This window comes from Anomalospiza imberbis, chromosome 20 (genome assembly GCF_031753505.1).
Source record: "Anomalospiza imberbis isolate Cuckoo-Finch-1a 21T00152 chromosome 20, ASM3175350v1, whole genome shotgun sequence".
NCBI classification, from domain to species: Eukaryota; Metazoa; Chordata; class Aves; order Passeriformes; family Viduidae; genus Anomalospiza; species Anomalospiza imberbis.
The window spans coordinates 10,552,068-10,566,820 of NC_089700.1; the positions used below are offsets into that span (position 1 = coordinate 10,552,068).

Sequence of the window (14,753 nt, forward strand, 5' to 3'; positions counted from 1 at the left end):
TTGGTGTGACAGGGCTCTGGTTTCTTTTTTAACCACCTAACCAAAGAAAAACACACTTGCCCACAGTACTCTACCCTGTAAGTTAGGTAATGCCATCCTTACCTAAATTTCATTTCTTGACAAAATGAAAGGTCATCTCTCCTTTCCATCATTACTTCCACTAACTGACAGAGCTTTGTTTTTATTTGAATGGCATGTACCAGATTTCCAAGCACACGCACATACCTGAAGAAAAAAGCAAAAAGATTAATTAAATACTTCATGCTCATTCACTTCCTCTGCCCCAAGAAAGCCCCTGCATCAGAAGCAAATTTCTTCTGGCCAAAATTTTCTATCAGTGTAATAGTGAACAGAAATCTGCCCTTCAGCTGGTTTTTAACCACTAACATCAATGTACAGAAAAATAACCAGGATCACCTATGGGAATAGGGCCAAGCTATGGCATGGTCAGCTCTTTAAAAAACAACAGTCACTATTCAGCAATGCACTTCATGCTACACAACTTCCACAATTACTGAAGTTGTCAGAACCATAAGGAGGATCAGAAAATCAGCTGCTGCTTCTCCCTGGACACAAGCAGAGAAGGAATAAACTAGAAGGCTCCAACTCACTTCTTAAACATAATGCCTGTGTATAAGAAGGTCAAGAGGGCTCCTTACCTAACCAGATTCAGCATCATTGTCTCAATGCTCGCTTGTCCGAGGTGTTCTGAGCTCCCTTCTGTGTGATTGTCAAGCAAATTCTTCATTATAGCAATGGTTTGCTCTACAAATTGTGTGTTGGTGTCAGTTAACAAGACCTACAGGGTGAAAATTTCTGGTTAATTTTTTACACATAAAACCAGAGAAAGGGTATTTGCCAAATATACTGCAATATTTCAAAAATCTCATGGACAAGCATTTTTCTAGTTACCACCAAGTCAACAGAATTCCAACACATGTCACGATTCAATACGCGAACACTGCCAGCCATCCGGATTCCACAAACAATCTCACAGATCCTGCACTCAAGAGTTCACTACTCAAGAATGTTAAATACAGCCTGGAATCACCACCACAATAATCATCAACACGTGCTGTGAGGATCACTCTGCTCACAGGGGCTGTGCACAGAACACAAACAGGGATCCATTTCAGTCACCCAGGGGAAAGACAGGACTGACACAAATGCGAATAGTATCACACAACTGTGAATCACCTGTCCTTGAGAATCAAAGAACTTGCTGATGGTATTCTTCAGCTTGTTGAAGAGCATAGGATAAAGCGCTGGACTGAGCTCCAGCCCCACCAGGTCTTTGATGTTGGTGCGTATCTGCAGCCCCACCTTCTCGTGGTTGCAGACCATCAGGGTGAGCAGGCGGTCGATGAACTTGCTGACCGGGGTCTCCACGCTGCCCTCGGTGGAGACCATGGAGATCATGGAGCCCTTGCGCTCGTTCAGGGGGCCCATGGGGGGGCTGTAGGTGGCCAGCCCCGCGCTGCTGCGGTGCTGCAGGCACACCCCGCCCAGGGCACACAGGAATCCCGTCATGTTGATCCACTCCTGCAGCGACTCCGTGTCCGACAGGTCGATGGAGCCGCCGCCGCTGACGTGCGACATCCGCCGCTTCACGATCGTCTTGTGCAGGCTCTCGGTCACCTGGAGACAACGGCCGTTTGCTACGTGAAAACTCTAATGCCTTAAAACAAATAAGCCTAAAGACTTGTTTTGAATTTCTAAATGTTGAACCAATGGAAAAATTCATAGTCACCTGCCCATCTTCCATTTTGGTCTTTGGATAGTTAAGGATTAGTTTTGTAGCTTGTTCCCATTTTGCATGTGTATCCTCCCAGGCCTGAAAGAAGAGAAAATATATCAGGGTTTAACTTCAAAAGTACTTGTAGCAACAATATTTCTGTGTTTTTTTTTTTTTAATATGCACACAGAGCATATGAAGTGAGAAGTTAGCTCACCTCTGTGTTGCCTGCAGTGGGGTGTTCAATGCGCCTCAATAACGCCATCACTCTCTTCTGAAGAGCTGCTCTCCCTGCAAAGGACACAGAACATTTAAACAAGTTTTTGAAAATCCACCTACATCAAATTTGTGATCTTTGAAAGTAATTACTGAATTAAGAGAACGTATCCCCCTTCAAGTCTTCAGAAAGGTAGCTTCTTGCTACACAACTGCAAAATCCTCCTGAGCTCTGTCACCCAAATTCCTTACACTTTCTAGCAATTCTAATAACTAAGACATTCCAAGCAAAGCCAGAGCAGCATGAAATTAAGAACCTCAACCCATTTAAAGAACTCAAACACAAGTAACAGTCTTTTGTCCAGGTACAAAGTTACTTTAACTGACTCATGACACTTACCTGTTGACATCATGTTGCTCACAGATGCAAACTCCATGAAAGTGTTGTAGTTTGGCAAAAAATTATGCACCGAGACCTCATCTACTCCACATCTGATGTCGGCCTCCTCACAGAGGTGACGGAAGCAGGACATGGCCACCAGGACTGCCTCGATATCTGGGCTCCACAGGAACATGTATAAGGCCACTTCCAGTTTGGTCTGGGCTTGGCGGCAGATCGGGGTCCCACTGCACCCTGCAGTGCTTTCCTGGGAAACATACAATTCCCAGTTGGGGACATTGCTTGTGAAAATTCAGCCCTGGCCAAACTGTGTTTGAAACTGCTTTTGCTCTAGTAGGAATAAGCCATCCTAAAAAGGATCAGAGCTCATGTATGCTGTCACGATGCTGTTTGCAATCCTCATCAAAAAATCGCCAACATTTTAAATGAAAAAATTTTACTTTGTAAAGTCTGGAACATCATTGTTAACCAGCACATTAAACACACACATTATTTAGGATATAGATGTCTTTTCCTCCTCAGAAATAATTTATTTTGTTTTCAAAAATTACTCTAAAAGTAATTTAATTTCTACTTGCACACAGGGTTTTTATCAAGTGTTAAAATTAACTATCACCATGTATCACTTACTATGGAAGAATTCCCCTTCGCTTTCCTCAGGGTAGCCCCTGGTGCACATCGCATCATTTCCTCATGGTCAAGAGAAATTTGACTAGTTCCACTTCCAGAGACATCATAAAGGAAAAGGAAGTGGCAGGAACTCCTATCTGATTGCTATAAAGAGAGGGGAGGAAAAGAATAGATCAACTGATACTTTGAAAGAGTAAAAGGCATAGATCTGAGGAAGGAAAAAAGCTCTTGGACATTTACACAGTACTTTTCCCACTGCTGCTCTCAGGGTGTTACCAAGTTCCTTGTGTTAATGGCATCCTAGGCTGATATTTCCCCATCAAGAAATACATTACCCGATACTTTTAGAATGTCAGGAAGAAGCAAATCAGAATTCTGGGACTTAGAAGAACCTGAGATCCAAAAGGAAACTTTCTTCGTCCAAAAGCGCGTGCATTTTTACCATTAACTACCTTCCCTTTCTCTCATCTTGGGGACTATTTCCCTGTATTAGGCACAAGGCACATGTTTCTGTGAAACATTACTTTTCCAGGAAAGTACAGCAACCTGTGCAGCTAAAGGGGAAAAAAAAAATCCCAAACCTAACTTTGGTTACCAGTTCTAACCAAGGTGCCTCACAAAGCAGAAAGGAAATCAGAGAACAGAACGTGTAGGAGTAACTATTAAACCTTTTCCAATCAAAAATAACCTGGTAAATAAAAGAAGTGACACAATACAGAACAATTCATGTTAACGAGCCTAACAGGGAGATGGCAATGTTCACTTACTTTGTTTTTTAGCAGAAATTTATTCCTACAGATGAGAATCTCTCGCAGCCACTTGAGGATTTCTGTACTGCTGAGCATCTGATGACTTGTAAGCTTCTTGCAGATATAAAAAAGCATTTGTGAACTGCAGCAAAATGAAATTCAGCATCAGCCTTCTGACGGAACACCAACACTTCTGAAGTTATTACACTACATGTCACATAGAAATAGGCACTTAGCATGAACACCCTGTGCAAACACTACCCTGGGCTTCCAGCAGTACAACAGAGAGGTGAGAGTGTGCATGGACAGGCCAAGCTCCCCTGGGACCCTTCCCAGCGCCCACGGCCTGGAGCAGCTGAAGCCCCGCGGGCAGCCCGGCCTGGAGCTCCAGCTCTGCCCGAGACAGAGACAGCACAGACAGGGCAGCACGAGTTACCTACACTGCTCTGACAACGTGTCAACTCTGCTCTGGAAGGAACACATCTAGGGATGTTCCTTCTTCATATCCCGTCAGGCCTCACACTCTCTGTTAAAACTGCCAAAGGGTCCAAATTAGTGTCAAGTGTGATGGGTTTTCCCCCCGCCCAAAGAGACCATGAACTCCCTGTTGTTGCAAAGCTTTCCCAAAATACTCACAGCTATTTCAAAAGAGAAGGCAAATCAAAACAGCTATTTCTCTTGTTTATGTAAGTTAATTTACATACCTGATCTCCCAGAATGTTTCTATAGGAGCATCAGGATTCCACAAGTCAATGCTGTCCAACTGGTGCAGAACCAGCAAGGCCTAAAGCCAAAGAGAATTTCACTTAAAGACAAAACTTTACAGAGTACCTGAGCACAGGCAGAGAAACAGGTGTAGTCACGTATTCATTAACTGCTTTAAGAACAGCAAAAGATATAAAAAGCATTTTCCATAGAAGAGAAAGAGTTCATTGTTAGTCGGTGTCAACAGCATTTGTTTTCAGTCTTTACTTCAGGCTCATCCTGCAGACCCAGAGGTTTTCCCTGGTATTTCTGTCCAAAGCCATGCTGCACACACACACACACGGACTGTTTTTGAAGGAGAGGCTGTGGCAGCAGCAGCGCCCACCCAGGGAGCCCCGGGTGCCCCTCACCTCCATGGCCTCCTGGGCGATGTCGGGCATGCTGGACTGCGGCACCAGCTGCACCAGCCCCGTGATCAGCTCGGCCGTGCTGCCCTGCGAGTCGGGGCCCTGCTTCCTGGGGTTCTGCACGGAAACACACAACACAGGCTCAGCTGCAAAACCTCCCCCTGCTTGACCGCACCACTGACAGCTCCTGCAGCACTCCTGCTGCTGAACTAGGGGGGTTTTGGGATCTTTCAGAGAATCTGTCATTTTATTTTTAATCCATAACACGCCTTGCATATCATGTCTCTGACAGAACTGGAGTATTTTTATATTAAACCATCACAGGTCTGAGAAAATGGAAGATCTAAGACAGTACTCATTGAAATGATGACTAACTTCCAACCCCCCTTATTTTAATTTTCTTCTATTCCCCTCTCCCTCCCCCACCTTCCCCTTCAGAGTCACAGAACTTCACACTCCCTCTCATTGCGTTGCTGATTCTGTAAAGTCTCTTACAGTTTCTTTTTCCTTTAAAACCACAGGAGCATCATAACCAGACGAGTAGGAAGTGTCCTAGATGGCCAGGTGACCATTAATTTTTATTCATTTGGTAGCTTCAAAAGTAAATTCCACTATGACTGAACAGTATGACAGTAGGATTTACTTACACACAGCAAAAGCTTTGGATCTGCATGGATCAGTTTCACCAAGGACAACAGCAAGAACTTGTAGCTTCTGGTTTCCAAATCCGTAGGTTTTTCTTTAAATTTAAGGCTTGTCATTTTCTCCTTAAATGTAAGGCTCTGATAGAAGGAAAAAAAATCACAGTCTTTGTCAGGAAGGTAGTCAAACATAACAGTTATAATTAAGCATCTTATGAAATGTATTGCTTTTATCATCTATAATTCAAGAAAAAGTTTAAAAGTATACAAAACTCAAGTATAGTCACAGCCTTCTAGTTCAAAATCCCCTCTCTCACAGGCAATCACTGTTATATCTTTAAAGTTCCCTTAACAATTGTTTCAGTAAGCTGCGTGTGGACATATGAAAATTTTTTGCAAAAGAGACAAGCTGTAGCGAAAGAAGAGTGGAAAAAGGACCAAAAAGAACTACTGGCTATTTCTCTGGTCTGAGACAGAAATAAAAATAAATGTTTCCAACTTGTTCTGAATACATGAGAGAGAATTTTTTCCAAAGGCAAAGTAATGTCTTTATTTTCTGCTACAGCCCCAGGCCAGATGTTTGCATGTTCATCTCAACAACCTCTGGAAAATGAGCCTTTCAGTTCTGCAAGGCACACAGGGCAGTGCTTAAATATAAAAATAATCTGCCTCCAGCTGAAAAACCAGTGAACTACTTGTAAGTTTTGAACAAAGGGAGAAAGCCCAGGTTGAAATCACCTTCAAGGTAACTGATGAGCTATGACACTGTATGATTAAATTCTACAAGAAATTAGGTCTTCATGTTATTTCAATAATTAGTTATTGTGCAAATATATGGAATAAAACCTACCACATAAAACATCTGATCAAGAAATTGATAGCACAGTGGTAGAGGCAGCTAAGTCTGTGCTAAACCTTAGTTTGCCACAGCTCAGGGATTTCTACGAGAGGCACGTGGCGAAAGGAGATGTGTTTCTGTGAAGTCATGTATTGCCTCCACACAATCCAAACTAAAGAGTGTCCGTGAGAAAGTCAGGCCAGGCTCTGTGCAATGCACCGAGGGACCAACAGCAGCAGGACGCTGACAGACAGCACCGGATGAGGACAGACGCGGAGGAGTTCAGCATCACTGAGTTCAGGCTGGAAATTAGGAACCAGTTCTAAACCAGAGCAGGGGCACGGGGCAAGAGCATCGTGCAGGGCACAGAACCAGCAGTGCCTTCCTGGGGGAAGAGCATCGTGCAGGGCACAGAACCAGCAGTGCCTTCCTGGGGGAAGAGCATCGTGCAGGGCACAGAACCAGCAGTGCCTTCCTGGGGGAAGGAGCTCCACTGGCACTGCCCGGGGCTGGCGGGCTCTGCGGGTAACTATGCACAGAAAAGTCAGCGCAAGGAAGGGCTTTTCTGCGGTAGTTACGGGTCATACTTACAGCAGCAGAGGCCCAGGGCCATGCAAAGCAGGGGCTGGCGGGCGTCTGAGCACGTGGGCAACAGCAGCCAGGCAGAGGGAAAGTGAGAAGCAGAAGACAAAGCACCACCAGTCAGAGCAGGGGTATTGTCAGGGCAACTATTCTCCAACAGATGAATACACACAGGTGAAAAGCAAGTTAAACATGGAGTAGCTTTCAACCAAAAGCATTGTGCTCATTTGCTCTCCTTTGAGAAGCCCAACAGGAATACTTTTATGTCTCATTTTAGGCTCTCTAAACCAACCTACCAAGACCACTTGCCACAGCAGAAGTCCTCACGGAATGTTCAGAGGAGAATGCAGCAACACAGCTGTGTGTGTGGACTTACTGGAAGAATTTGGATGAACTACAAATTTGAATTTACTCAAGACTTTCTCTAAAACAGCCAAGAATATTGACTTTATTTCATAAGGATTGAAAAATCTTTTACTCTGTTGCTGTCACCAAGACCGAACAATCAACTTGCTCAACATAAAGCAAGACAAATGAACATGCCAATCATGGTAAAAGTATCACAGTTCTCAGTGATTATCTTCACATACAGAATGCTTTGGTTTTTCACATTAAGCAAGGATGGACATGTTAGCTGGCTATTCACAGAGCCAGAAAGCTTAAAATGGACAGTTAGCCACAGAGGACAGTTAGAGGACAAATACTTGTACGTAGCCAGTTTAAAAGCAGCAGGAAAACGGAGAGACATTGAACTAGGAACAGCCAATCCCCCAACACCGCAGGCTCCCTGCTGCTCTGTGCATCACCACGTTCTTCCCCCCTCTGGTGTCAGCGCAAAGGTGATGAAGAGGAGGGCAGGGCTGGGCACAGGGGAAGGCAGAGGTGCCCCCAGGCTTACCGGGGTCATGCGGATGGTGGGGTGCGCCCCGCAGCCCTGCATGGCGCGGTGCAGCGTGTCGCTGAACATGCTGCGCAGCTCCACGGCGTGGCAGTACACGGCGTCGATCCGCGGCCACCAGTCCAGCGCCGACTGCAAGGCAAGGGCAGCGCTGACCCCCAGCCACGGCTCTGGGGCCACCGAGGCTGAGTGTAACCAACCCTCACCCCCAGCGCTCTGCACACTGTTACCAGTATGCCCATCAGCATTCTGCGTGTAACCTTTAAATAGGCTTGTAACTGAAGCAAGGATTGCAACTCGCAACAATCAAACTTGTAACCTTTAAATAGGCTGCAACTGCAGTAACGATTGCAACTCACAACAATCAAACTTGTAACCTTTAAATAGGCTGCAACTGCAGCAACGATTGCAACTCACAACAATCAAACTTGTAACCTTTAAATAGGCTGCAACTGCAGTAACGATTGCAACTCACAACAATCAAACTTGTAACCTTTAAATAGGCTGCAACTGAAGCAAGGATTGCAACCTAGCTGCTCACCACACCGCTCTGCCTCCTGAACAGCCACCAACCCCAAGATGTTCTGCGCTCACGAGATGTGGATTGCTATCCAAATGGTATTTACTAAGCAGATATTGATCTGAACAGAAGCCCCAGACACCAGGCTGATGAAATACTGCCAGAACTTACATTTGTGATGATTCGGTGGAGTGAATTTACCAGCACATAATGAAATGTTGATGGGGAATTCTGTGCCAAGCAGATCTACAATAAAAATACATAAAAGCCACTTAGGAATATCTTTGTCTTTGCCATCTTTCCTATAATCCTAAAAAACATTCTGAAGCCTTTTTATTAAATTGACAAAGCTGTCAAATCTGAACAAGAGACGCCTAATCAGCTGTGAAAAGATTTATCAAAACATGCAGGGATTTATTACTAAGGGATATTTATACAGTTGAACTCATTTATGAGCTTCAAGCTGCTGTTAGCACAGCTTTTATAACTGACAGGTCGTCAATAGTGTGTAGAGAATGACTTACCATAAGCAGTGCTCTTACCTTGAAGTGCTGGTTATTGTGAGGATTTATGCGGAAGCAGGAAACCAAGCAGTCAATCATCAGGTCTACATCTGCATTCTGATTGCCTCTTGAAAAAGGTTTGCTTGGGTTAAACAGCAAATTCTATATAATTCAGAAAAATATAAATATATAAATCAGATACCATGATTATTCTTGGCTACTTTTAATACAAAACTTTCCACTGAAAACCACTGGTATTCAATTAAGAAATTCAAAGTTGACTTCATTATTTCAAATTTCTTCACTGCAATTAGGAAACAGACATTCTTACCTTAAGATCTACTACCATGGACTGCACTAGCAGGAAAATGACAGAATTATCTTCCCAGTTGATGTACGTAGATGCTTTGCACAGTTTAACACAAGCAATAGCAGCACTTTCAGTCAGCTGCCTGCTCCCACTGTGTCCTGCCAGGGCCTTCCTGAGATTGTCCAGGAACAGCTTCTGCAGAATTCAAACCGGGCATAGTTATAACCAGACACTGTGATGGCAAAAAGCAACTGGATGCAGCCCCCTGGAGAAATCCCGTCATTACTAAAGACATTGCCTCCGCCAGACCTGGGGCAATCAGAATGGCACCAGAGCCATTGCTCACTCAGCCCTAAGCAGCCACATCAAACCCAGCGGGTGCTGCAGGCGCTGTACCTGTGGGGCTCACAGCCCCCTGCAGAACCCAGAACCTCAGCACAGCCGTTTGCTGCAGGTGGAGGCAGAGGAAATCACAGCACAGAGATTCAAATCTCCAAGGAAATGGAAAAGTTCTGAAATAACATTGTTTGGGACATACTATCCGTATGAATTACTGACAGTAAAAGAATATATGTAAGGTGAGAACTTAAAAAGAGTGCATAAATTTACATATGGAATTGCAATGTGCGCTTTAAGGAGGAAAGACAAAATTAAACATCCCTGAAATACAGAATCAGCAAAACCAAACAGACTCTAAAAAACAGAGCCAGAATTCCACTACTTCTCTTACCTTGTTCATTTTAGTTTCCTCTACCACATCCTTTGCTATATCTTGGATTATCTCTGGACACAGGACCAGGAGGATGATCTGCAGTGGCCACACTGCTGCTTTACGTTTCGTGCTTTCAGCAAAGCCATCCACTAAATCAAACAACTTCTCAGCACAATCTGCATAAAACATAAGCCCAAGTCCAATACCAGTTTTATCTACGAAGAGGTAAAGAACAGGTGTAAAAGAGCAGAGGGATAGTTCCACCTACACAGAAGGAAAGTTCTGGTCTGCACATTACTGACATGCTACTGGGGATCAAATGGTCTCAACCCAGTTAAAGACATGGTTTACCCGAAAATATAAATTCTCCTCTCTCTTTCACTAGAGACAAGTAAAGGTGATGTTCTCTAAGTTTTTACCCTGTATCAAGATGAAAAATATAAATTTAAAGAGACTCCATCTTTTGGGGATTATTTCTTTGTGTTGTGAAGCACAAAATTAATCTCTTTTAAGAGGGGAGTCGGGAAAGAAAACAGACAGGAACATACTCTTGCCTGCCCTGACAAAGGCTGACAGAAATTTGTTTATTTGCAGGCTGCACGAGGAGCAAAGAGGGCATAAAATGCAAGTGAATGCATTGGGGATGTCTGAGAAACCAGCCTTGAAGAGTGTCATGTGTTATGCCTTACCAGCCATGTCAGTCTGGGGGGTTTGGTACAGCTTTGTGAATTCATCAGGATAGTTTTCCACCCAGTTCCAAAATGCCTGCAGATAATGGGAAACACCTTCACCTTCCAGAACTTCAACAATTTCACTAAATTACACATTTAAACAAAGAGAGGTTTTATTCTTAATTCTAATCACTCAAAATTTCTTGTAAAACATATTTGCATCAAAAGGAGGCAGCAATTTTTATTTTATAGTAAATTGCTGAATTGCAACTATTCCTAAACTAGAAAAAAGTCTGTGAATAAGGAATGAAACAGAAGTATTGAACACTTACCTTCTCAAGACTGTTGATAACAGCTAACTGAGCTACTTTCTTAAGAGCTTTAAACTTGAATACAGTCTCTGTAAAGATAAAACATTTCTGCATTTAGAACAGAAAATTGTTCTAAACAGGTTATACAAGATATTTGAAATGCAAAGCAGTTTTCAAATCAATGTTTTAATGGTACTTAACTACTTTTAAATATTTCAGTAAATACATGACTGCTTGGAGTAAAACAGGGCAATAAAACCCAGATATATCAACTGCACTGTGCCATCTCTGACTAACCAGATTAAAATAGAAATATTCCAAAACACAGTCTCAGATCATACCTTGCAAGAGTCGCTTGAGTTTTGAACAATCCACACTGATGTACTGTAAAAGTTCAATGTCATGAACATCAGCATTATCTTCTGAACAAACAGTCAGTTCCTGCAATCTGAAAATACACAAAGTAAATAAACTTTTCCATCAGATCTTGTCAGACAGGTATGAACACACCTGTGAGATTATACATTTCAATAGCAGGGGAATGTTCCATTATCTCAGATAAACATTTCCAGATTTAGAAATAAAAGATCTTGCACGATTAGGACTTAAATATTACAGTCTTGTGCCACCCTCATACTGAAAATGGAGCTAGAAAACCAGTGATGAGTATTACAAGATGCCAGTACCTTCTCTGGATTGAGTGTGCCCAAGATTTGCCTAAATCCTCCTGTTATCCACCCTCCTGTGGCAGTAACCTTGTCATCTTTTCAACCAAACACTGAAGTCATGGGCTCCTGACACCTTTAGGCTACTGCTCCTTCACAGCAGGTCCTGCCCCAGGTAAGATCTCGGAGCGCAGCAGGGCCTGATGGTACTGGACATCGCTGCAGTGAGCTACAACCATTCCTGCTCCACATCTCTCTGGCCTGAGCACACAGGATGAAGTTTAATCACACCAGTTTAAACACAGCGGCATCTTTCCACACTGGTGTCTGAGAGAATTTACTCAGCATCTCCCAGACACCAAGCCACTGATCACTACAGCATCTGTTCCCACAAACTCGGGTCTGCCAAGGCTCCTTCCAAGGCTACAGATGTGTTTCAGACATGGAATGTGGTTTCTAGTACTAGACACAAAAGCAGTTCTTCATGTCTTCAGCGCCAGGGAAACTTAACAGCCCTCGCTGGGAATGGGAAGGTCCCCACTGCTGTGCTTTTCATGCCAAAAATCCCCCAGCTGCTGTGCAAGGCCCAGAAATATGCCTAAACAGGAAACCCAGGTCAGGGATCAGCAGTGCTGACTGGCAGCAGGCTGACCCCTGTGGAGACCAGCAACAATTGGTCAAACATTTAACTGTTGCTGTACAAGCCATCTGCAAGGGAAAACAGGTTAGGGGAAAAGCACTCTGCTCCAACTCAAAGGGATGCTGAGGGGGACTTTGGAGAGGGGGAACAAACCATGCTACAGGCATACAAATGCACACAGATCCAGCCACTAGATTCAAAGATTCTCAAAACATTTCAACCGAAAAATGCTTCCAATAAAAGGAGTAAAAGAAATTGTTTCCCTTTCCATAAACAACAAAACACTATCAATCGATAGAGTAAAACCACATCCCCCATGCTAGCTGCCAAGTCTATGTTCTTGAAATAGGAGTTATTAAAGGCTCCGTAACAACTTTGAAAATACTTTAAATTTCAAATTACTCAATCATTTTAGACTGATTTCTAAAACACAAACATTTTCCAAATAAATATATAAATATATGAGGAAAATATAAATCTTTGTTTCAATTAAATTGGCTCATTCATTGCTATGTGACCATGTAAGGCTGCCCAAGCTCCACTTCTAATAAATCAAGAATGATGTCAACTGTAACACTGTGTGACAATAGCTAAGCTAAGTCAAGCACCTTTCAAAAATCATCAAAGTATTTCAGTAATAAAAAGCTTAGCACACCACTCTTGTGGACTGACAAATGCTGAAGCATCAGAAGGAATTGGAACAGAGCAAAAAGAGCAAATAGATGGAAATTTTGGGCCTGTCTCCCTTCTTACTTAGAAAAGCAGAAAATCCAGTTATTTTTACAGCAAATGTGCTGTGAAACTCAAGTCAGACAGAAGACAAATGGGTCTTTTCCAACAACTAACAGCCCAGCTGTTTGTCACCTTCAGGCATAAGACAGATTTAACATAAAATCTTCCTAGCAGGAAAACAACCATGGGGCTCCAGCAAAGCTGTGGACAATCACCAATTTTCATTCTAAATTTGTAAGAAAATGGATACAACCATTAGCTTCAGCGTTATTTTTTCCAAGACACCTTGCACCCACAAGAACTTGTTCAACTTCTTCCACTGCATTATTTTCATTCACTATTTTCACTTGTACTTTTGAAAGCAGATTAAAAAAAGCAATAAACGCAGCCAGCAGTAACCCAGGATGGGGTTGAAACGAGTTCATTTTATAACCTGAAACCCAAGTAAAACTGTGAAAGGTTGAGGGCATTCCACTTGAGAACTACCCCATTAAAGAGCATTTAAAGCATTAGCTCCTCTGAACAGCCTGCAGCTGGTGGCAGACTGAGGCTGCAGGCAGCAGTGCAGATGCTGCCCCTCCCCAGGGCTGCAGGCAGCAGTGCAGATTCTGTTCCTCCCCAGGGCTGCAGGCAGCAGTGCCCATGCTGCCCCTCCCAGGGCTGCAGGCAGCAGTGCCCATGCTGTCCCCCTCCCCAGGGCTGCAGGCAGCAGTGCCCATGCTGTCCCCCTCCCCAGGGCTGCAGGCAGCAGTGCAGACTCTGTCCCTCCCCAGGGCTGCAGGCAGCAGTGCCCATGCTGCCCCTCCCCAGGGCTGCAGCAGTGGTCAGTACCTGGTGGAGATGCGGCTGAAGACGGCGTTGAAGTTGTTGCAGCTGAGCGAGAAGAGCACGCCCGAGGCGGAGCTGCGCAGCTCGGCCGCGTGCTGGTTGCCCTCGCGGTAGGTGTGGATGAAGTGGCAGATCTCGGGCAGCAGCTGCTTCACCAGCATGGTCTCGTCCAGGCGCATGGTGTCCTTCGGTTGCTGCAGGCAAACGGCGTTCCCTGAATTCTGCTCGGGAGGCAAAGCCTGGAGCGCCTGCCCCGAGCGGGGCCTGGCTCCAACCTCCCGACCTGCACAGAGAGGCTCCTTCCCCAGCACAGCCAAAGCACCCCACGCCTTCAGCTGAGGACACGAGGCTGATCGATCCCAGCAAAACACCGGCCAGCTTCTGAAGCAGCACAGCTTTGTGCTGGTGAACGTGTGCCCTGCTGCTCTGTGTCGAGGAGCAGGACAGCACTGCCTACCTCGGCTTCCAGGGAGGGCTAAAGGGCAAAGCCCACCTCACCTCCCTTTGGCTAGGGGCTTGGTGGCCATAGTTTGACAGCAAGTATTTTATATTACAAATGAACCAAAAAGAGGTGCTTCTCCCTCGCTCTTACCGGGAATTGCTCTATACGAGTCAAAAATGGTTTAATTTCCCCGCAAAAGAAAAATCTAATTTTTGCCAGTTTGCACAGTGTGAGACATAAGGAAACTATTTACAGAAGAATTCAAAGTGAAACTTTGCTCTACTAAGAGCAAGTTTTAACAGAAGGGTCAGCACTAAAGCTTTCTAAAATTCTACCAATGAGTTCTCCATAGGGAATTGGGAAGTTTCAGACTCCCACTTAGTTGACCTGAGTCCTGTTGCCATGAGAACTTGATGAAACATTGAGCAAGAAATCCATCTGAAGATACCACAGAACACAACACACTTTGTACAGAGCTTTGGCTCACTCTGATTTAACATATTCTGCCTCAAAATGCTCTCATTTCAAGTGACAGAGCAAGAAACATTCAGCACAATTTTAGGCTATTTAAATATGATGATCTATCAGGAAAACCACTGTTTCAAACATTATGCATAG

The 14,753-nt window shown here is 44.1% G+C and overlaps 1 protein-coding gene across 4 annotated transcripts in view; it reads right to left on the reverse strand.

Annotated features, from left to right (window-relative positions):
* Positions 1-14,753, reverse strand: part of NF1 (neurofibromin 1) — a 75,841-nt gene that overhangs the window by 50,194 nt on the left and 10,894 nt on the right. For 2 of the 4 annotated variants that reach the window (XM_068210704.1, XM_068210705.1), the window contains exons 4-23: positions 13,697-13,887; positions 11,170-11,276; positions 10,850-10,917; positions 10,536-10,611; positions 9,865-10,022; positions 9,156-9,329; positions 8,864-8,986; positions 8,493-8,567; positions 7,802-7,933; positions 5,490-5,624; positions 4,846-4,959; positions 4,435-4,514; positions 3,749-3,872; positions 2,982-3,125; positions 2,352-2,598; positions 1,953-2,026; positions 1,751-1,834; positions 1,198-1,638; positions 660-799; positions 103-225 (exon numbers count right to left, since the gene is read on the reverse strand). In XM_068210704.1, coding sequence (XP_068066805.1) covers positions 103-225; positions 660-799; positions 1,198-1,638; positions 1,751-1,834; positions 1,953-2,026; positions 2,352-2,598; positions 2,982-3,125; positions 3,749-3,872; positions 4,435-4,514; positions 4,846-4,959; positions 5,490-5,624; positions 7,802-7,933; positions 8,493-8,567; positions 8,864-8,986; positions 9,156-9,329; positions 9,865-10,022; positions 10,536-10,611; positions 10,850-10,917; positions 11,170-11,276; positions 13,697-13,887 — 2,810 coding nt within the window. Of the gene's footprint in view, positions 1-102; positions 226-659; positions 800-1,197; positions 1,639-1,750; positions 1,835-1,952; positions 2,027-2,351; positions 2,599-2,981; positions 3,126-3,748; positions 3,873-4,170; positions 4,266-4,434; positions 4,515-4,845; positions 4,960-5,489; positions 5,625-7,801; positions 7,934-8,330; positions 8,350-8,492; positions 8,568-8,863; positions 8,987-9,155; positions 9,330-9,864; positions 10,023-10,535; positions 10,612-10,849; positions 10,918-11,169; positions 11,277-13,696; positions 13,888-14,753 lie in introns of those variants that run through there. The other 2 variants (XR_011005498.1, XM_068210706.1) reach the window with 2 other exon arrangements.